This window comes from Labeo rohita, chromosome 5 (genome assembly GCF_022985175.1).
Source record: "Labeo rohita strain BAU-BD-2019 chromosome 5, IGBB_LRoh.1.0, whole genome shotgun sequence".
NCBI classification, from domain to species: Eukaryota; Metazoa; Chordata; class Actinopteri; order Cypriniformes; family Cyprinidae; genus Labeo; species Labeo rohita.
Window position 1 is genome coordinate 15,380,707 of NC_066873.1, and position 22,747 is coordinate 15,403,453.

Sequence of the window (22,747 nt, forward strand, 5' to 3'; positions counted from 1 at the left end):
CTTGTGGCTCTTCCATGCAGTAGACTTGGAAGCAGTCAATAATGTCATCCTCGTTGACTTTCCAATACACAGTGACGGAAGTGCTGGTTGCAGAATTGGCCTGTTGAGGCTGAAGATGTGGTTTTTGGGGCACTACAAAATGAGTGATAATTTAAGTCAATAAAAAGTGAAGGGTGTTTATTTGCAATGGAAATCTTGGCTAAGGTGCACCTGGAATGGCTTGTCTGTTTTTCCTCCCATTGCCTGATTTGCCCTTGGCATAATCCTCAAAAACCAGCAGCCCTCGTGGACCAAGTTCAAGTGACATGGTGGACTCCACAGCAGTATTCAACCTATGTAAAAAAACAAACAGAAAGATCATTGGAAGGAAAACTAAGAGGAAATCCAACTTATCACAGCATTTTTAAAGCATGTGAACACCCCATGCAGTAAATAATCAGATTTCTATTCACTATTCACTTCATTCAGACATTGTTTTGAACACACCAACTCAACAAGGCAATTACAACAAGCTTTTGTTTTGATTAATTTAATATGCAGGTCATTTACAAGTATTGTAAATAGCATTCGATGTTAGCAAGCTACTGATGCAACAAAAACCCTGGCAATTTAGTTACCTCATATTGATATCTTTTGATGACTGAGAAGGGGTGAAAAAAAAGGTTTGATTAGACTAACTGTTTTAGACAGCTCATCGTCTCTCTTAATAAATCTTAGTTAAGCACTTTAAGTGCAACTATGTCCTTGGACAAAATCAATACATTAAAACTAATTTTAATGTGTGACCAAAATGAGGTAAACCTCACAGAAAGAAACTTAAGCGGGTCCGTCTCTTCCTCCTCCTTAGCTGTCATCTCCATAGTCTCCTTGGCCTTGTCAATATTCTCCTGGAACGAGACGATCTGGTCGTACAGCTGCTCCAGTTTGGCCTTTTTCTCCTCCTCCATGGCCTGAGACATCTCATTATACTGATCCATCAACAGCTTCACCACCTCCTCATTGTGTTCCTTTATGATCTTCTCACCATCATTAAAGTTCTCCTGTGGGAACAGCACAATAAAGCTGCACATAAGTTCTCAGTAACCTTTTTCGCCTTAATAGCATCCCCCAAGCTGACAGTGCACTAATGTAAGCACTACAAAACTCTCACTCCAGATTTTTGTGAGTGCGAAAGTCGCCTCCACGATGCTAAGATGTAGTGGGTGGTTCTCAGGACATTGTTACACATTTTCACATTTCCTTTATGAGTCCCTTGTTTGTCCTGAACAGTTAAAGTACCTGCTGTTCTTCAGAAAAATCCTTCAGGTCCCACAAATTTTTTTGTTTTTCTGGTTTTTTTTGTGTGTGTGTATTTGAACCCTTTTCAACAATGACTGTATGATTTTGAGATCCATCTTTACACACTGAGGACAACAGAGGGACTCACATGCAACTATTACAGAAGGTTCAAACACTCACTGATGCTCCAGAAGGAAAAAACATGTATTTAGAGCCGGGGGTGAAAACTTTTGAACAGAATAAAGATGTGTACATTTTTCTTATTTTGCCTAAATATCATATTTTTCATTTAGTACTGCCCTTCCAAAGCTACAGAAGATTTCCCAGAAGACAAAATAAGTTAAATTTACCCTGATCTTCAAATTCCAAAAGTTTTCACCCCCCACCACCCCCCCCGACTTAATCCATTGTGTTTCCTTCTGGAGCATCAGTAAGCGTTTAAAACTTCTGTAATAGCTGCACTGAGTCCCTCAGTTGTCCTCAGTGTGAAAGGATGGATCTCAAAATCATGGAAAGGGTTTAAACACACAAAAATGCTAAAAAAACAAAGAATTTGTGGGGCCTGAAGGTGGGCAGTTTAACTGTTCAGGACAAACAATGCACTATCACAACAACAATCACTAAACAAACACAAAAAAACATCAGTGGATCATTCAAGTAACAACATCAAGTGTATGTAAACTTTTAAATGGGGGCATTTTTATAAATTTAACTATTATTTTCTCCTGTGGACTATATGTTAATGTCCTTCATGTGAAATATCTTAATCAGGTCAGTACTAAATAAAAAAAATAACCTGCATTTTGTATGATTACTCTTGTTTTGGTAAAATAATTAACATTTTGCAGATTTTGCAAGGTGTATGTAAACTTTTGACCTCAACTGTAGGTCTCTAGATATGACTTGGGTCTATGGGATTGTTTTATAGTCCACCAAGTGAAAACCATGAGTGGTACAGGATATGTTTTGTAATACCTCCACTGTGTTGTACGCCAGCTCAAGCTCAGATACAAAGTCTTCAATATTCTCTGATCTTTCTTGTAAAACTGATATCAGTTCACTCAGTTGATTCTGAAAACATCACATTGGAAATTCATTAGATGCACATCATGAAACATTCTGAGCTACAGAACAAAACAAAATATTCAGCATTCATCTTGAATGATTGAGCAACTTCCTTTCATACTTGCAAATATCATTTCTCTTTTGGATTGTTCATACATGCAAAGGTCAAATGGCATTGGTGCAGCCCTTTGGAATAAACTACAGATGAATCATGGAAACAGTTGTCTACTTTCAGAGAGGGACATTCAGGGCTTGCTGTGAGTCAGTCAGTTCTGACTCATTTGCTATGAATGCTGTCAATAAAAGTAAACAATCTTTCACTGTCTCTAACTAATATATACTTTAACATTCTTGTATAGTCACCAAACTTTAGTTTGTTTTACAGCTGATTATGTGTTTTTATCATTTTGACACTGGAAGTGTCCTTCTGTATAAAACACTTGAGCAATCAGTGACTTCATAATGTAAGCTCTCCAAACAGGCCAGCCGAGAAAGATCAGATGTCAAGCTAATGTCAGGAAATCATGTCTTAGCACTCGTCCAAAGCACAGGGAACTTCTCTTACCTTCAGACTGTCAAAGGCCTCGTCTAAAGAGGCCATCTCATGGTTTTGATGCTCAGCCTCACTCAGCAATACTGGGCAACGACAAACAAGGCAGAACGCATCCATTGGTTGGATTTCAAGTTCCTGTTCTTCATATTCCGCCATCTGGGCGCTATCTAGATCATCAACAAACTCGAAACCAATTTCCAGGTTCTGATCTGACAGTCGTTCATGGTGCCCTTCCTCAGCTACAGCTTGTTCAGATTGTCTTGCCTCTTGTTCGGTGACCATCTCATAATCAAGCTCCTCTGCAATTTCCTGCTGCAAATCTGGGTCGCAGTTCAAGGCCGACAGGTCCTCTTGAGGGGTAAAACTTCGCAATTGTGAGAAGACACATTTAGTCCTACTTAGTCTTCCTCCTCTATGTATATCTTCATAAACTTTCACACTCTCCTCTGGCTCTAAAGGTGAAACTCTCATTGCTGAGGTGTCGTCCTCATCAACTGGAGGAGGAGGCGAAATGGGCTCTGGTAGGTCTGTTATATCTTCAATCTGCACATCATCCATATGTGTTTTCTTTCCTTCCTCTAAAATTTCTGTTGATGTAAGAGGTACCATCTTATTCTCAATATCTGACCTACTAATGGGTGATTCTTTCACTGGGATCTCTCTGGTTAATATGGGCACGTCATTGACTTCACTATGTTCTTCTACCTGTACCTCCTTTGTTGGTACAACAGGCCTTACTTTTGATGAGTCCTCTACATCTTCAGATACTTTCATCATTTCTATGTTTTCTCGTGCAGATGCTTCCACGTCATTAGCTAACAATAAGCTATATTCTTGCCTTGAATCAATCATTTCTTTAATCTCTTTTGTTACTGTTTTCTCAGCAGGTATCTCAGGCTCTTTTGTGGTGCTAACTTTCTGATTTGCTTCCTCTATAACATCTACCTTGATTTCCTCAACTTTTCCATGTTTTTCTGTAACCCCAGTTTCAATCTCAGGTATGTCAATATGTCCCTTTTGCTTTTCCAGTCTTTGTTTTAGCACTGGCGCCTCATTTGCACCCATGTCTGCTTTAGCTTGCTTGTTTTGCAATTCATTTTGTAATTCGAGGTATATTTTCTCCTCACTTGTAATCTCAGGTTTAGTCTGAAGCTCAGTGATTGCTGTATCTGTTTCACATGGATGTGATTTTTCTGAAGCTCTCTGAACTGATGTAATTTCAGTCTCTGGCTTCATTTCAAGTTTTGTTAATGCTTTTGCTGTACCGATATGGGCCTCAACCTCTTGCGCTGCACCAATTCTGTCAATTACTTGCTCGTGTTCCTCCTTCTTGGGTATTAATCCTTCACTCACTTTATCCTCAACTGCAGCAAGTATTTCTGCGTTTTCTAAGGATTTAGTAACATCTCTTATAACTCTTTTAGTATCTTCTGAAGGCTTGACCTCTGCTTTCAAATGTTCTTCAGCTTTAGGAGGTTCTGTTTTATCTAACAGTGGTTCTTTGATACTGATAACCTCCTGAACAATTATTTCTGGTGCTTCTCTTTTTACTATGTTTTTATCAATCCTTTGAGTTATATTTGGTTCTGAAATTTTGGTTTTATTATTCTCTCCTTTGTCATTTTTAGTAATGATACTTGTTTCCTGAATGTCAGCAATGACATCAGCTGCTTTGTGACATTTATCTGCACTAGTCTCAGAAACACTGATGTTTTTAACTGCATCAGCCAGGGTTTTCTCTGAGATCTTTGTCACAGGCAGAATTTCGAAATCATCTTTAGCTTTAATAACCCCAGGCACTTGAATATGAGCAGTCACAATTTTTTGTTCTTCTTTACTGGTGGTTTTGCTTTCTGGCTCAAGGACTTGAACCGCCTCATGAGGTTGTGTGTCATCAAGGTCAATTTTTGTTGTGATACTGTCTTTAAACGTGACATCACGTTGCTTTTCAACTTTCTTACTATGCTTTGCAACCAAGTCGTCTGATGTGACCTTTCCTCTAATGATCTTTTCCACCTCAGGTTGAATTTGTGGAGCACAGTGCCCTTCTGAACAACACCCTGTGGACTCACACTGCACTTTGTTTTCACTTTTATCCTGCGCACATGGTTGTTCGGCAATTTCTTCATCGTTTTCTTCATGTGCTCTTTCTAAACATCCAGTGAGTTCAAATTTACTTTGCGACCATGCACATTTCCCCCCGCCTTCCTCTTGTTTGGCCTCGGCTGCATTAGCAACCACTGGTGTTTCATCCTTCAATATGAACTTCTCAAGATATCCATCTCCCTCATCAGAGTCAGAATATCGCCTTTTGAAGGACCTTTCGGAAACGACACTCTCCGTATCTGAGAACTCGTCTTCTTTCTTTCGGTCTCCTAATGCATCCTCATAGAGGTCTGAGTAGTGGAAAGACATGGCCCGTGGCTCTTCAAGAAGAACGGGGTCTATGATCTTTGGCGGGCCGGTGGGGAGGTACACAGGTGTGAGGATGCATTCTTGACTTCCGAATAAGACCGATCCACTCTCTTTCAGAGTTTTCGAGCTCTCTTTTGCTGTTTTTTTATTTCGGTCTTCAACCACAGGCATTGCGTTTAACTTATTTCCATAGAATACTTCATCAAGATGTTCACCTGCGATGTCAACATCACTGATGATTACAAAGGAATCCTCATCAATGGCTTCATCTGTTTTTGGTACTTTCTGAGTCACCTCAGGCTCCTCTGGCTGGACAGTAACTTCTGGTAGAAGTTTTTCTGTTGGTGTAGTGCTATCATTAGGCGCCTGCTCATCTAACAGTGTGAACTTTTCAAGATAGTCCATATGAGTTTCATCCTTCTTCGGTTGTTTATCAGCAGAGGTCTGGGATGAATCCTTCAAGCTTTCATTTTGCTTTATTACCTCAATTTCTATGTTCCCAGGACAACTATTTGTGGCGACAGGTTCGTGCTTATGTTTGGATTTTATCTTTGGTGTATCATCTAAGTAGGCCAAATTCTCCGCCAGTTCACTGCTATCTTCTTCATCTACTGTGGCGAGCTTTGAAGGTACGACGATATTGAGTATCTCAAAACCTTCTGATATCAAACTAAAAAGATCTTGATCCTTGCTCACAGGAGACTGGCCGTCCTCATTGTTTTCAGATCTGATATTCGGCACGGACACCTCAATCATTGCAGGTCTTTCCTCACCTACCCGGCTTTTTGGCAGCCTGGAGCTTGACTTTTTAAACCGGTCACCTAGCTTGCCTCTGCTGCTTGTCTTTTTCCTCTTAATACGGTCTTCATCCATAATAATTACAATATTCCCCTGCATTCCAGAGCCTTCCAGGCTGTACTGTTCAGACGGCGAGCTTCCCTCTGAAGCCCATGGAGTTGAGCATCTACTGGAAGCAGTTTCCCATACTATCCCACTGTCCTCACTCTGTACCGTCACCATGGAGAAGGACGGGTCCACCATCAGGCACTGGAGTTTAGGCTTCACTGATGGATCTTGCACAGCTTCTTTTAAACTAACCAAAAAGAGTTTAGAAAAGTTTCAACAAAGGAATGTAGTATCATATGGCAAATATGTTTAGAAAGATATTTGGATTCTAATTGTAAAACTTTAAACGTTAAAATGATTAGTAGAAGCAGATCCCTTACAAAAATGAACCATGGTTTTATTATAGTATTTTTTATAGTAAAAAAAAGTAAGTAACCATGTTTTTTTTGTTTTTTTTTGCTTATTATCATTGATATAACCACATTTTTACTACAAATACCATGGTTAAACTTGGTTAGTGTAGCGGTTACCATGTTTTTTTGGTTTTAATTTGTAGTAAAACCATGGTTAAAGGATAGTAGAATATCTGCAAATTACAGATTTGGAGGTGCATTTATCAACAGCTATTAGTACTGAATATAAACCTATTTTAAAAATATTTGTTTATAAAAAATATTATAGTGTTAGTGAATACATAAATAAAATAGTACAACTGTATCTTTAATGGATGTCTATATAAAATACACACACTACCAGTCAAAAGTTTTTGAACAGTACGATTTTTAATGTTTTTTAAAGAAGTCTCTTCTGCTCAACAAGCCTAAATTTATTTGATCCGAAGTACCGCAAAACCAGTAAAATTTTTAAGTATTTATACTATTTAAAATAACAATTTTTTTCTATTTGAATATATTTTAAAATGTAATTTATTCATGTGATCAAAGCTGAACTTTCAGCATCATTACTCCAGTCTTCCCTGTCACATGGGGGTGGGGATTATAGAAATTAATATTTTTATTTAGCAAGGATGCTTTAAATTGATCAAAATTATGATAAAGACATTTATGATGTTACACAAGATTTCTATTTCAGATAAATGCTGTTTTTTCCGAATTTTTGATTCATCAAAGAAAAACTGAAAAATTCTACTTAGCTGTTTTCAACATAATAATACATGTTTTTTCAGCAACAAAATCAGAATATTAAATTGATTTCTGAAAGATCATGTGACTGGAGTAATGATGCTAAATCACTTTGCTTTGAAATCACAGAAATTACATTTAAAAATATATTCATATAAAAAGCAGTTGTTTTAAATAGTAAAAATATGTTAAAATGTTACTGTTTTGCTGTATTTTAGATTACACAAATGCAGACTTAGTGAGCAGAAGAGACTTCTTTAAAAACAATAAAAGTCTTACTGTGTTCAAAAACTTTTGACTGGTACTTTATATTAGCAACAAACCCTCTGGGGGTTAATAAATCACCTAGATTACTAGTGAACAATATTTCAATTGAGGAACGAGGAACAACACATTCATACTTATAAAGACTTAGGTGAAATGATCCTTAATGTACAACTTTATAACTAGAAAGCACCCGTGGGAAACTACCTTTTATGAAGTTCCTCAATCTCCTCGTCGTCGTCGATATCCATTATTCCCGACCCCAAGTCCTGCATTTCCTCCATCTCTGGCTCTGCCCCCTCACGTCTCCCTTTCAAACCACGATCCATTTTAATAATTGAAATACGGTGGTGTTGTTTTAAAATAAAAAACAGTTACGGAGAGTGCAGCTTCGTGTTGGGATCATGTCTCGTTGAACGCAGTTCGCCTTACTCAGCGGCTGCTGTAAATAGATTACAAATATTCTTGAGCTCAAGGCTGCGCAGTTGGAAAAGAGTCACAGGTGTCCCTGTTTTTCGTAACCCCAGTTAAAGATATTGTCATATATATTTTATTTCCTCCGTCAAGTTTTAAACAATTGCACATCGTTAACTATGTCCTGAACAGTAAAGCTTGGATGAATCTGCAACAGCGGTGGTGTCCCCGGTAATATGACACGCAGAGAACACCGCCATGTCCAAGAGGGACATGAGGACTCAGGCCACCGTAGTGTCAGTTTTCTTTGACTGAGCTAATTTTACTCTCTAACCGCTCCACACAGCCCTATCAACATTCCCAAACTCACAGTATGCTATGAATCGAGAATAACAACCTATTAATTGATGCTGCACTACAATAAATCACAATTACAAGCAGTTGAAAGTGTTACTGCAAGCTACTAAAAGTAAACAGCTCACATGAAACAATCTCTGAACATATTGAACCAATTTGATCATACTGAAGAATTTACCTTAAAATTACAAGTTTTACCACTTCCACATAAAACTCTGTTCTCTTTTTTCTTTTTAACAGAAAATATTACCAACAAAATGTAAGCAAAAGAGTCTAAAGACAATAAAAAAAAAGTGACAAAAGGCAAATTACAATTCCATAGTGATATTTTAATCAATTAAATAAACATTTAAAAGACTGTACAAACTATACAAAACATGACAGAATGTAAGAAACCAATAGAAATGTCATCACTGAAAGTAGTTGCCAGAAAAAAGTTTTTTTTTTGTTTTTGTTTTTTTTTTTATAATTTTGGGTTTTTGAGGAAAACAGATCACAGGAAAGCTGTCAGCATAAAATATGATTGGATTTTTTTTTGCGTGTGCCATTTTGCTTTGATTTCAGTGAGCCGGAAAAGGGTTATATTAGCTAATAAACCCAAAAATGCTATGAGAAAATGTTTGCAACAGCAAAAATTATTTCCTGAATGCAGACTGTGTTTGTCCATATGGGCAAAAGATATTGCTCAGTGTCTGATGTTACATGTGGAACTCAAACATAGACACTGATGTTCCTGACTAGCGACCAGATAATATCCTAGTCAGCTCAATGGACTTGTCTCAACACATTCCAAAAGGTCCAGTACACCCAAAAGCCCTCTATAAAGGAGTGAAGCTTTTCTTCTCACAATGTATAATTGAAGACTCTAAGTTTAATCCATTCTGTATGTTTATTCTTAGCTGGGGTCATGCTATCTTTTTGGTCTTGTATTTTTGAGAGGCAGGATGAAGTTGAGATCCTTTCTCAGCTGCAGAACCTGGTAGGACTGTAAATGAACAATAAAAAAAGATCATTAGAAAACACAAACTCAGTGGTGTTGCAACAGAATAAGATCAGAATAGTATTTTGCAAACGTAACAACAAATTACAGTTGTTCTGTAGATCTTATTTCCCCATTCCTCAAGACAACTTTATCTTCCTTAAAAGGAGGAAGCAGCTCTGTATGAGAATAAACTTACATAACCAAGTGTAAACACAGAGATAGTACATGAAAAAAAACACCCTGAAATGATCAGTTTCATACAAGATCATTCATATACACTTTCTTTTATTCTGATTTTACTCTTTCTGTTAAACTACATATAGCATACATCATTATTGCAAACCGTTGAAATGTTTATTTTAGTTACTCAAGTTGTCAGGAATGAGTATACCAAATTGAGTTTTAGGTATTAAAATGTAATTTTAATATTAAAGGAGAACTCCACTCCACTAATTTACTTACCCCCTTGTGTTTCTGTCTTCGGTCGTGAAGAAATTATGGTTAAGGAAAGCATTTCAAGATTTTTCTCCATATAATGGACTTCATTGGTGCCACGATTTTTAACTTCCAAAATGTAGTTTAAATGCAGCTTCAAAGGGCTCTGAACGATTCCAGCCGAGGAAGAAGGGTCTTATCTAGTGAAACGATGTGTTATTTTTTTTGGAAAATAATTTTTTTTTTATACTTTTTAAGCACAAAAGCTCGTGCAGCACAGGCTCTGGGATGCGCGTTAACAACGCTACGTATTATTGAATCACGTCGAAAGGTCACGCGGAACAGACCCAGTGTTTACAAAGCGAATGCGCAAAGACTAAGAAAGTGCAAGTAAGTTTGTAAACACTGTTTCGCCATACTCAGTACACAGACGATGAACTTACACGTGATTCGCAGTAGTGATGGGAAGTTCAGATCATTTTACCGACTCGGACCTTTGAGTCTCGTTCAGCAAAATGAACAAATCTTTTTTCGAGTAATTTCATTCATTTTAGCAAAATATAATTAAAATGTTACATGTTACTTCCCTAACACATCTACTGCTTACACAAACATTGATCACACTACAAACAAGACAAAACTATGATGCTATAAGAAACAGAAAAGACTAATTTATTGTTTACCTGGTTCTTTAGTCTATGATTAGCTCACCTCACCTCTTATCTGACAAGTTTTCAGATTTGAGTCATTCGTTCATCATGTGACAGCCCCATAAGATGAACGAATGACTCAAAAAACAGAAGACTCCAAACAGGTGAACTAATTCCAGTACAGAACCAAATAAGATGTTGCGGATACACGACTGAACGCATCACTTCCCGAGACGACTCGTTCTTCCTGCGTCACATTGAAGATTCGTTCAAAATGAAAGAATCAAGAACGAACCATTACGTAGCATCGTGGACGCACATCCCAGAGCCTGTGCTACACAAGCTTTTGTGCTTAGAAAGTATACACATTTTTATTTTTCGAAAAAAATGACACATCGTTTCACTAGATAAGACCCTTCTTCCTCGGCTGGAATCGTTCAGACCCCTTTGAAGCTGCATTTAAACTACATTTTGGAACTTAAAAATCAGGGCACCAATGAAGTCCATTATATGGAGAAAAATCCTGAAATGCTTTCCTCAAGAACCATAATTTCTTTATGACTAAAGACACGAACATTTTGGATGACAAGGGGATGAGTACATTATCTGTAAATTGTTGTTCTGGAAGTGGAGTTCTCCTTACAAATTTAGGAGGCTTACCTCTGTAAATTCTGCTTTAATGGCTTCAAACTTAGCCTTCTCGTGAACGGCTCTGGCTGTGTTTGTACGATCAAATGGTTCTAAAAGGAAGTATAAATATTCAAGTTCTGAGGGACTGATAAACAACAGAAATAAACAACTGTTATTCCTACTCTTTCAGTAAATGATGTACAAAGATTTTAGGCTTGTTTACCTTCGACACAAATGAACTTATCTCTCCAATCTTTGCAACTGGTCTTGGGGAGAGTTTTTGCCTCACGCACAGAGATCACATGCTTGTCCCATCTGTGGAAATATATAAATTAACTGTAAAGACATGCTTTTCAATTTATTCAGACTTGTTTATTCTAAGAAGCATACGCACATATCCAGTGTATATCCAGAGCATTACAGCGGGCCATCTGGACTAGGGCCACATGCAAAGCCAGAATTTCACCTGCTGTTGTCAATCTAGCAAAGTGACATGAAATAGGAGCTTTGCAGGTGGCTTAGATTTAGGTTAGTTTTGTTAGCAACACTGGCCCCTATCTATTACAAGTAAATCTGAGCTGTTGTGTAAACTGGGATACAAACATTACATATTTGATTGACAATTATTTACCCTTGTGTTATGCTGTTCCCGGTCCAAAATGACTAGCCTTTTAAAAACTGTTTGTAAATCTCTCATTATGCTCTATTATCGCCAAATCTTGGATTGAGGGTTTTTTTTTTGTCAACTTGTTTTCTTTCAATTAGCACAGGTTTTGGAATTTTTTTTTGGAAATGACTGGTTGTAGGCCTCCTGTTTACTCAAAAACTCTATATTAATATAGAGTAAATGTACAAGTATAGCAAGAAATGTATATGTAATTTTTTGATTGTGAACACAATTGCAGAAACTGACACAGAAGAGAAGAAATTGTTGAATAAAGTAATTATTTTTGTTTTCTTCGCACACAAAAGTAATCTCATAGCTTCCTAAAATTAAGGTTAAACCACTGATGTCACATGGACTATTTTAACAATGTCCTTACTACCTTTCTGGGCCTTGAACTTGGTAGTTGCGTTGCTGTCTATACAGGGTCAGAAATTTTTAGGATTTCATCAAAAATATCTTAATTTGTCTTCCAAAGATGAACAAAGGTCTTACGGGTTTGGAACGACATGAGGGTGAGTAATTAATAGTGTTGTCACGATACCAAAATTTTGACTTCGATACGATACCTGACTAAATTATCACGATACTACTACTGAACCGATACTACAAAAAAAAAAAAAAACATAGAACAACAGGAAAACTCATTGAATAACAGATGACCCAAATGGAGATCATAGTTATTTTATCTATTAAAACAAAGCATTTCATCCCCCCCTTTAAAAAAATAAAATAAAATAAAATAAAACAAAATAAAATAATAAATCACATGTCAGGGCCACTACACAGGATTATGGTGAACAACTACCGAGCCTACAGGTATGTAGAGATCTTTGCTCTAATGGTAAGGTAGTTTAAAGGATAAAGCCAAATCTTATTTCATGATATAGTAATTTTATTTTCACAACAACAATTTATATCATGACAGTCATTTTTTGTTATTTTATCTTTGTTGTTAATAAGAACCTAGAGGCAAGTAACAAACTAAAGGGCAACTACAATAAAACAAAGACACAAATGAAATAAAGAGGGGCCTATGATGTTTTTTCCTAAATTCCATTTTAAATTTTCTAGACTGTATTTTAATGGTTACATAAAAGAATATATAAATATTTATCAAAAAGCATGTCTAATAATTGAAATCATGAAACTTACAGAATTTAACAGCAATTTATTAAAAAATAAAAAACTCCATTAATTTTCTCTATTCAATTTTAATCGTTTCATTATATTTTAATAATTCAAAGTCTGTCTAAGGAATTTATAAAGGATAATTAGATTTGATAAAGAATTAATTCATTATAGGCTATTTATTACTTTGTTCAGAAATACTGTGTTGTGTATTTACAATTTTCTGGTAAATAAATTCTACTAAATATTCCTTAAACATTGTTTTAATAATATTTTTATTAGTAGTAGTAGTAGTACGATCTTTACATTAAGTAATATATTAATATATTTCTGACTGTCAAGTTAAACCGAACTTTTATTTTGACGGGTTGCTGTGAAGACCTTTGATGATATTTTCCCGCATAAGAAATGGTAAAATGCTCATAAAGTGAGTCTCAGAGCAGTTCTAGAGATTATGTTCATGTGTTCATGTACTCGTATATTGAGGCGGCAGAGGCTGAAAACACCACCAACGTCACGCGTATGCGTGTAGCTAGTAAACAAAACTGCGTGACTGTGCCACTCACTAACACAGACATGCAGAAATACGGCTCTTATTAAAATGCATTCCTAAAGTACCGGTACTAGTAAACTCGAAATTGTACCATTTTTAAAAGCAGGGTATCGCAATACTTTTTAAGTACTGGTATATCGTGCAACACTAGTAATTAATGACAGAATTTTCTGTTTTGGTTGAACTATCCCTTTGAAATAAATCAGGTAGTATACAAAATGCAGTGACACAGAATGAAAATGTTTCATATTGTTTTCTTGTTTTGCCTAAAATATAGGTTTGATCCATGCCAGTGATTTGTGCTTTAAAATCAATAATGTTACTTACCTGAAAACAGTGGCATAGTACTTCAGGAAGCCCAAGAGCAAGTCTCCCAGGGAAGACTGGTTTTTAGACACAAAAGCTGGAATATTGCTTGGTCCACTTGGCACAAGATGAATGTCCATCTTAGGGTTGAAGCACTCCTGCAAAGTAATGGTTGCAGCATGAAGTCATTTTTTAAAAGCACATGTTTTTATGAGTCATTCATTTATTAGACAATTTACTTACTGGATAATCCATTTGAAGGCATGGAATGACAGGTTCGGGAAGAGCTATATGAGGTTGAAACAATAAACATTTAGAACAAAAGCAGAAAAGCAGAAGAAAGCTTCAAAGCTTGCATTTTTTTAAAGACTCATTGCAATCTCAATCCGAACGCTGCTAATTATAAATGTTTAGTGAGGCTAATCCAAGATGTTAGAAAAATGACTTACTCTGAAGGTAATGCAGGACCATAAGAACCAGCGTGTAACTGCTCAGTGTTCCTCGGCTGGCATCATTGATGCGGTGGTGACTGGCCCACTTCTTTATTACAAGGATGATAGGACGAACACGTTTTTCAACTGAAATTTAATTGAAAACCAGAATAAATAACATTTTCATACAGATCTAAATTAGGTACACAATTCTGAACATTTCTGATCTTACCATAGGCATACGTCCGCAACAAGAACGTGTTTCTGATGCCAACAGTGTTGTTAAAGTTCAAGTCAAACTCCACACCACTGGCATGTAAAAGATTCCAGAAAAAAACATGGTTAGCTAATGTACTGATCTTTTGTTTTTCAGATGAAACTGTCTTTCATGACTTCCCTGTAAACATTTAAACCTGTTTGCCTGCTACGTTCACACTGCCAGTGCTGGTTAAATACAGTTCACTATAGTTCAAAAGTTCAGGGTTGGAACTTGGTTTAGAAAGAAGTCAACTATGCTTACCAAGCAGGGTGGGGATTTAATTAGGGCTTGTGGCAAAAATGCCATGAAAATTAACCCGAAATGCCCCATAAATTCAAAACAAAGGGGTTAAAACTGCCCCTGTACACTGCTGTCATGATTAAAATGAAAAGTGTCAATTCGCAGAATTACATTTAGATTCACTCATACTGCATCAGATTGCTTTTACGCACTGTTTTGTGTAGCGCTGTGCCTTTTATCCAATCAAACGCATTTCTGTTGGATTTAGAAATGCACTGGCCAATCAGAGGCGCTTAGATTAGTCTGCTGAAAACACCAGAGCTGTTGTTGAGTGCGCACATTAGCGAATCCAATCATAAACAACACAGTGCAGATACGATGTAAATAAACGTTTAATGTTGTAGGTTCAGTGATTATAAAGGGAGTTTTTGTGTGCTAGACTAGATTAACATCATGAATCAACACGTTTGTCAGTGAAGCCAGAATGCGAAGTGCCCAAAACGAAACAAAAACATTTTGAAATGTTTTATATATTGATATTAATAGTCATTATTACAGTACAAAGAGCAATAATCTACAATAATGATTTCTGTCATAATATTGCAGCCCTGTGAGCTCCTGGTTTTTACATGTATAATTTTGATACAATTGTAAAGAGTCTATTGTTACTGACAACAGTTTAAAATGTTAATTGAAGTAATTGGGTAAATGTAAGTATTTGGCATTAAAAACAACATAGTATGGCGATTATAATACGGTGATTACAAAAATTACCCTCATAAATGTAAAACAATGTCCCTGGAAATCAATTCCCAGGGGCCAATATTGCCCCTTATTCATTTCTGATTGTTACCAAGATATCAAAATTACACATTTATTATTTGATCAAAAATAAAAACGCTAATAGTGTTAAAATATGTTTAACATTTTAATATAATTTAACGTAATCTATTCCTACGATCAGCAACCATTTCTCCACTCTGGAGTATCAGAAATTATTCTAATATGCTGATTTGCTTTTCTTATGATTTGTATTTCTTATTGTTTAATTTCTGGAACAGTTGTGCTGCTTATGTTTTTGAAGACTGTGATACAGTTTTCTGGATTATTTTATTAATTAAACATTTATTTGAAGTAGAATTCTTTTAGAAAATCTCACCTTTTGTAAATAAATAAATGCATGGCTTTATAGTCACTTTTAAACAGTATAATTAAAAAAAAAAAAAGAATTGAAAGGTAGTGTACAGGTAGTGTACATAGGCACACCTATTTCGAACAACACAAAACCTAAAAGGACCCACCTGACTCTGTCCCTGAATTTCAGAATGGGCACTTTGGCTCTGATGAGCTGAGGCCTCTCGATGTAAGCTGTAAAACAGCAGGAATACCATTAGTGGATGAAACAAAGTGAAGTATACAGGGAAACTTCTGTATGTTTAAAGATGTATGTAAGGCAGATCACTTACACAGTGTGTAAAACAATTTCCGCACACGACTAAGAACATATACAGCATCTGTTCTGCGGTGTACCTACAGAAAAGTGTGTAAAGAGTTATATCTAAGACAGCAAAGCCTAAACAATTAGTATAGAAACTTTTGGGACACAATGTAAACACAAAGCATCTTTCCTCTAGAGCACACTTACCATTCCCTCTTCGATGACAAGACAAAGATCAGCATCACTGCTGCGACTACCAAAGCCATTTAGAGATGACCCGCCCAAGAAGACTCGTGCACCTAGACCAAAAAGAGAAAATGCAAACTAAAGGACTAGCTCACCCAAAAATGTAAATATACTCCATTCAAAATGTTGTTTGTTTCTTCATCAGAACAGATTTGGAGAAATGTAGCATTACATCACTTGCTCACAAATGAATCTTCTGTAGTGAATGGGTGCCGTCAGAGAGTCCAAACAGCTGATGAAAACATCACAATAATCCACATGACTTTCATTCTATCAATTAATGTCTTGTGAAGTGAAAAGCTGTGTGTTTGTAATTAACAAACCCATCATTAAGGCATTTTAACTACAAACCGTTGCTTTTGACTAAAATATGAGCCCTCTATCCATAATACTGCTTTCGCAAGAAACCAAAAAAAAAAAAAAAAAAATCTCATCTTAATCAGGAGGAAAAATACACACAGATCAAGCAACATTTACAAGCTAAAACAGTGCAAAAAAAATTTTAAACAAATACGTGACCCTGGACCACAAAACCAGTCATAAGGGTAATTTTTTCAAAATTGAGATTTTTCAGATACGTCACCTGAATAAATAAGCTGTCAATTGATGTTTGGTTTGTTAGGATAGAACAATATTTGGCCGAGATACAACTATTTGAATATGTGGAATCTGAGGGTGCAAAAAAAACAAAATATTGAGAAAATCGCCTTTAAAATTGTCCAAATGAAGTTCTTAGCAATGCATATTACTAATCAAAAATTAAGTTTTAATATATTTACAGTAGGATTTTTACTACATATCTTTATGGAACATGATCTTTACTTAATATCCTAATGATTTTTGTCAAAAGAAAAATCTATAATTTTGACCCATACAATGTATTTTTGGCTATTACTACAAATATACCCCTGCGACTTAAGACTGGTTTTGTGGTCCAGGGTCACATATGTTAGTGGATTTTGTTGTGAGAAGACAACAGGGAGAAACTTTTTCACTGCAGGAAGAGTTGTATTTTGGCCAGAAGCAAGAGTTTTTCTTTTTTTTTAATAATTACAAATACACAGCTTTTCAGGTAATGAGATGTTAACTGATGGACTGGAGTCGTGTCGATTACTTGTGTTTTATTATGACGTTTTTAATCAACTGTTCAGACTCCAACGGCACCCATTCACTGCAGAGGATCCATTGGTGAGCAAGACTTAATGCTAAGTTTCTCCAAACCTGTTCTGATGAAAAAAAAAATCTTGAGAAGATCCCAGTCATCGTATTTGTAAATGTGTAATGTACATGGGAAGATTGTCTGGATGTCCCTCTGCAGTGCTGCTCGGCAATGCTCCTTCTTCTCCAGATCATCATTCTGTTGCTCACAAGCATGAAACAGGTCGAGAATCTGTTGACTTAACTGTGGGCAGAAGAATAACACAATATGCAACACTGAAAAATATACACTTAGTTTTCTAAACATAGCCATTTACTTCCGTGCTTCAAATAAATGTGACTAAGGCAGTCAACATTCCTGGCTTGTATTTGTGTGTTCACCTTATCATTGACTGATGATGGGTGAATGGCGCTCTGATGGGATCCCTCTCTCAAAGATGGCACACACCCCCCAGGTTTAGACGTGGCAGATGAGCATGTAGGGACGCTGGAATAAGAACTACACGTTTCTCTGCTAGTCACTGGTGCAGTCGCCGGTTGGGAGGTAAAGTTTGCATTTCTATAAGGCTGGTTGTGAGGACCCGGAGAACCGAAACGTTGTCTCTTCAGGTCATTCTGACTGTGATTGTTTCTCCTTCTCCTGGCACAATAAAAGACACGCTGTTTGAGGCAGAGAACTAAACACGTCCCATTAATTAAAATGCAGATTAGCAAAAGAATTCCAGTGGTTTGTGGTCACGTGTTATAGATGCCAGAGCGCTGCTTACTTCCTGTTGCTTTCTTTTACTCCATTTGGAATGAAAGAAACATCTGGCTGTTCCACTGGTTTCCACTGATAAGTTGGAAGCAAATGAGGAACAATCATCGGTGGACCAATGGAGCTACAGAGACAGACACTGAGTTAATCAAATGAATTCACAGAACATATTGCAAAAGTTAATATCCACTCACTTTGTTACATTCAGATGGGCTTCAGTCCTTCGTTGATGAGACAGTGTGTGAGGTAAAATGTGTTGGAATAAATGCTGAGCTTGCCCATCTTTATGGGTAAAGACATAAGTTCCAGGGAACATCCTCCTGAACGAGAGCAAACATCTACCGCCTGCAGCTTTACAAACAGAACAGGCAGTTCGGAGACAACAGTCTGAAAACAGATTACTTTTAAATATTTTATTCTAACCATTTCTGTGATTTTTGTTGTCACTTTTAACTTTAACCATTTTAACAGGCAGAATAAAAACAATAAAGGTTCACTACAAAGTGACAAACCCACTCGAATTCCAAACAAATTATACCGGGAAATCGCATCATGATAAAAAAAAATCGTTTCGTCATAAAATTTAAATTGAAAGTTTCTGATGTCATTCAAATATTATATGAATTAAAAAATCTGAAAACAAAACATGCTGCTGAATAGCCGACGATCGCCAAAACACCACAGCAGTTTACTAATTTACAGCAGAATAATTGTTTATGACCAGATGTTAAAAATATATATACAATAATTGCCTTAGATTGCTCTATGTAACAAGTCAAGAAGGAAGAACTCACCAGTGGAGCTGGCAGGTTTGCTAAGTGAGAGAACACACGCGTGTGTAAAAATATCAAAACACCAAACCCTCTGTTTCCGGGTTATTGCGTACGCTCGCCGCTGATTTCAAAATAAAAGTCCCATACCACAGAACATGGGATGGTAGAAAAATTATCCGCTCTGATATATAATCCATGAAATCATTTATATGGAAAAAAATGAGTGGAGCCACTTGGTAGACGAACACGGAAAGCTGCTCTTTGTTCCTTTGGGAATTTTTTTTTTTTTTTTTAATTCATGAGTAAAAAGGGCCTGTGGTAAACATTACTTCCCTCGTGAAAAAAACAGCATATCCTTGACCAGCAACATGACCAGCAAAGGACCAGCTTAAACCAGCATCAAAACCTACCTAACAAGCATCCCAGCATCAAAACATACCTACCAGCATATGCAGTTTTTTTCACCAGGGAATTGACACTTCGCCGCTCTGTTTTACAGCATAAACTACAAATGGTCATATCTCAAACGTTCACATTTTGAAGCAAACTGTATTTTCTTTTTTTTTCTTTCTTCCGTATTATGTATTCACCTTTTTCTTCCTGTAAGAGTGGGTACGGCCATCTGTAAATTTTATGGGTCTTGCTTCCGGTCTCACCTGGTGTCCAGCTGTTTTTAGCTGTACAAAACAGCTTGTTTTGCTGCATGATATTGCAAATTGGTCTTACCATATTATTAAAATGTTTTATCTTAATTATGAGCACACTGGTTTGTAGTGCAAACCGTTTTACCGTTTACTGCACTTACCGTTATTCTTCTCATTATTTCCATGTAGACCAATTATCGGTTTGTAAACATTCGGGATGCTTGAGCATCATGGTTGCCTTTACGGCTAGAGAAATACATGGATATGGTACAAAATAGTTAAATTTAAAAAGATTATAGATTATATTGATTAGATGCCATTTTTAAAATGTTCTCCGCACATTACAAGAGCTTGTCACTTAGCAGCAAGTACTGTTGTTCAACGAAATTGATGTTAGTGGGATAGTCTTACAGATCTGAAACAGGGATGACGTTTTTTGTGGGTGGAGGCTATCTGGTGACAGAAAAATAACGATGGCAGTCTATGGAGCTATGGAATAAAAGAACTAAAAAAAGGTAAATTGAATTTTTTATTTCAAAATTCTGACCTTATTCTTGCAATTCAACAACTCGTCATTCTCTCTTTTCCCCTTGGCTCAGAATAGTTTATATCCCACACATCTGGCTTTTTCCCCCTTAGAATCGACAAACTCACTATTTTTGAGTTAAATTAGTTATAATGTTTCAGTTAGGACATATAAACTTGCATTAGCAAGAAAAAAAGTCAGAATTGTGAGATAAAATAAATGTTATGGAAAAATGTTAATACTAATAGGTTTAAATAATATGTCATGCTGTAATTGTAGGGCTAATACAATACGTCTCCTATAAATAGCATGTGTGAATATTATGTAGACCTATTGTTTAAATCAAATTTATGCTTTAAAAGTAGATCATAGCAGTTTCATCCATAGTATGTACGTTTAAACGTTTGTGTTTAGTTTTGTATTGCATAAAAATTATTTGCAATTCAATTTTGACATCAAAAGGCACAAAAATGTTTTTTCTTTCTCTCTTATTTCATGGATTTTACCTGTATACCTTCACTTGTTACCAGTGTTTTTCTGCTGCAAGTGACGTAACTGTGACATCTACTCCAAATTGGTCTATAGCAGCCAATGAACCGGAAGTCTCATCCATAGATAGAGTGCAGAGTGGAAGTGCGATGGATTTGCCTGGAGCAAGGAGTGGGTTTCCTGAAAGTTGGAGCATCTGAGTGGGTTTCTCTCACTAGTGGAGAATAAAAAAAGGATATAAGTGAGTACATAATGTGTTGTGCAGGTATGGAAAATCTCTCTTGCTCCACTTCACTTATATATGCTTTCCAGACCAACTTTCAGTCTGTGTGTTTCTTGATGACACGCAAAGCTTGATGCTTTTGCTTCTTTAGAACATTTTTCTGAGAAAATGATAAAAAACAGCCATTTTTTTGGTCTGAAACAATAATGTTTATTGAACTGTTGTTTATAAGCAGTATCACCCCTGCAGTCATGCTGTTGTACTGGATATCAGCATGACTGTGGTTGCCTATGGCTGTGATAATTCACTGTAACAGCTAATTTGCTCCTATTGAAATTGGAAAAAACACACACAAACACAAAAAGGTGAGCACGGCAGAGATAAAAAGTGAAATGTCATGAACCAAGAACACCAATTAAAGGGACAGTTCACACACAAGTGAAAATTCTATCATTAATTACTCACCCTCATGTTGTTCCAAACCCGTAAGACCTTTGTACATCTTCGGAACACAAAAGAAGATAATTTTGATGAAATCTGAGAGCTTTCTGACCTTCCTCATAGACAGCAAAGGTTCTACCACATTCAAGGCCCAGAAAGGTACCAAGAGCGTCGACAAAATAGTCTAGGGTGACCACCTGGTAACAGGGCTGTTGCAGGACATAGATGTGATTTTGCGGGACACGTATGAGACTGATACATTTTTTACTGTTACGCTATGTAAATACTGATTACATCCGTTGTCATATGCGCTAATCTGTGTTTCTAAACCACTCGACTATTTCCGTCGGTGGTTCTAGATCACTTGATGCGCAGAAACTATGCCGCAAAAAGAATAAACAAAAAGCTATTTTAAAAAGGCAAAAGAACGCATGGATGTTTTCTTAATATGATCGTTAAAAGCCAACAGACTGATTAAAATGCGGGACATTTTCTCAATATGCGACGTGCGGGACAAGGGGTGGAAATGCTGTGCGGTACAACGCAAAGCGGGACAGGTGGTCACCGTAGTGACATCAGGGGTTCAACTAATTTCTAGCACTTTCAAATGAGTAATCACAATTAATTGCATCCAAAATAAAAGTTTTTGCTTACATAATGTATATCTGTATACTGTGTATATTTATTATGTATATATAAACACACTCACATACAGTTTTCCCCCCAAATTCATCTTCCGGGAGTTACCATCTTCCACCATTACTGAGAGTAATACTCTCTATAATGGCGGAAGACAGTAACACACAGGAGAAGAACTGTTGAATAAAGTCATTATTTTTGTTTTTTTGCACAAAAAATATTCTCGTAGCTTTATAAATGTAACATTGAGCCACTGATGTCACATGGACTATTTTGTTGATGTCCTTGCTACCTTTCTAGGCCTTGAACATTTTAGTTGCGTTGCTGGGTCAGAAAGCTATTGGATTTCATCAAAAATATCTTAATTTGTGTTCGAAAGATGAACAAAGGTCTTACGGGTTTGGAACGACGTGAGGGTGAGAAATTACTGACAGAATTTTCATTTTTGGGTGAACTATCCCTTTAAGATGTATAAATACACTTGGAGTACACAAGAAATGTTAAAGGTTTAGAGACAAAAGGTTAACTCTTCATTTCTTATAGCTTACACTAAGTTAAACGAATAGGCCTACTGAAAACCAGTAATTAGGATTGAGTTTTTTATTTACATTTTCATAAAACGATGACAATGACTAATTATTGTTACTAACGTGAATTATGATGATGATTGTCGTAAAATCCTACGATGAAAAAGTGGCAGGTGTTTTTAATGGTAGAAGAGCGTGCCAGGGGGCGTTGTTGTGGGATATTGTGTGGTATGTGTTATGACCATCGACTGACAGTAGATTCATCTTCAGA

At 36.5% G+C, this 22,747-nt stretch overlaps 2 protein-coding genes across 3 annotated transcripts in view; both read right to left on the reverse strand.

Moving 5' to 3' along the window:
- cmya5 (cardiomyopathy associated 5) overlaps nucleotides 1-8,259 on the reverse strand; it is a 21,131-nt gene extending 12,872 nt beyond the window's left edge. The window contains exons 1-7 of the mRNA XM_051109824.1: nucleotides 7,771-8,259; nucleotides 2,909-6,404; nucleotides 2,254-2,349; nucleotides 807-1,040; nucleotides 618-640; nucleotides 211-332; nucleotides 1-132 (exon numbers count right to left, since the gene is read on the reverse strand). The exon at nucleotides 1-132 is cut by the window's left edge and continues 3 nt beyond it. Of these exons, the coding sequence (XP_050965781.1) occupies nucleotides 1-132; nucleotides 211-332; nucleotides 618-640; nucleotides 807-1,040; nucleotides 2,254-2,349; nucleotides 2,909-6,404; nucleotides 7,771-7,892 (4,225 nt within the window). The 5' untranslated portion in view covers nucleotides 7,893-8,259. The remainder of the gene's footprint in view (nucleotides 133-210; nucleotides 333-617; nucleotides 641-806; nucleotides 1,041-2,253; nucleotides 2,350-2,908; nucleotides 6,405-7,770) is intronic.
- Nucleotides 8,260-8,642: 383 nt separating this feature from the next.
- tent2 (terminal nucleotidyltransferase 2) lies at nucleotides 8,643-19,101 on the reverse strand. 2 transcript variants are annotated; one of them, XM_051109831.1, is made up of 15 exons: nucleotides 19,009-19,101; nucleotides 18,409-18,565; nucleotides 18,225-18,338; nucleotides 17,839-18,097; nucleotides 17,587-17,701; nucleotides 16,261-16,352; nucleotides 16,082-16,145; nucleotides 15,917-15,983; nucleotides 14,349-14,425; nucleotides 14,135-14,263; nucleotides 13,929-13,972; nucleotides 13,707-13,843; nucleotides 11,255-11,346; nucleotides 11,062-11,141; nucleotides 8,643-9,319 (listed from the first exon to the last, which is right to left on the reverse strand). In XM_051109831.1, the coding sequence occupies exons 2-15, from the start codon at nucleotides 18,528-18,530 to the stop codon at nucleotides 9,245-9,247; spliced, it is 1,467 nt and encodes a 488-aa protein (XP_050965788.1). In that variant the 5' UTR covers nucleotides 18,531-18,565; nucleotides 19,009-19,101; the 3' UTR covers nucleotides 8,643-9,244. The 2 variants fall into 2 exon arrangements, with proteins under 2 accessions (XP_050965788.1, XP_050965789.1); XM_051109832.1 differs by having other exon boundaries at nucleotides 18,409-18,601; nucleotides 19,009-19,075.
- Nucleotides 19,102-22,747: the final 3,646 nt, after the last annotated feature.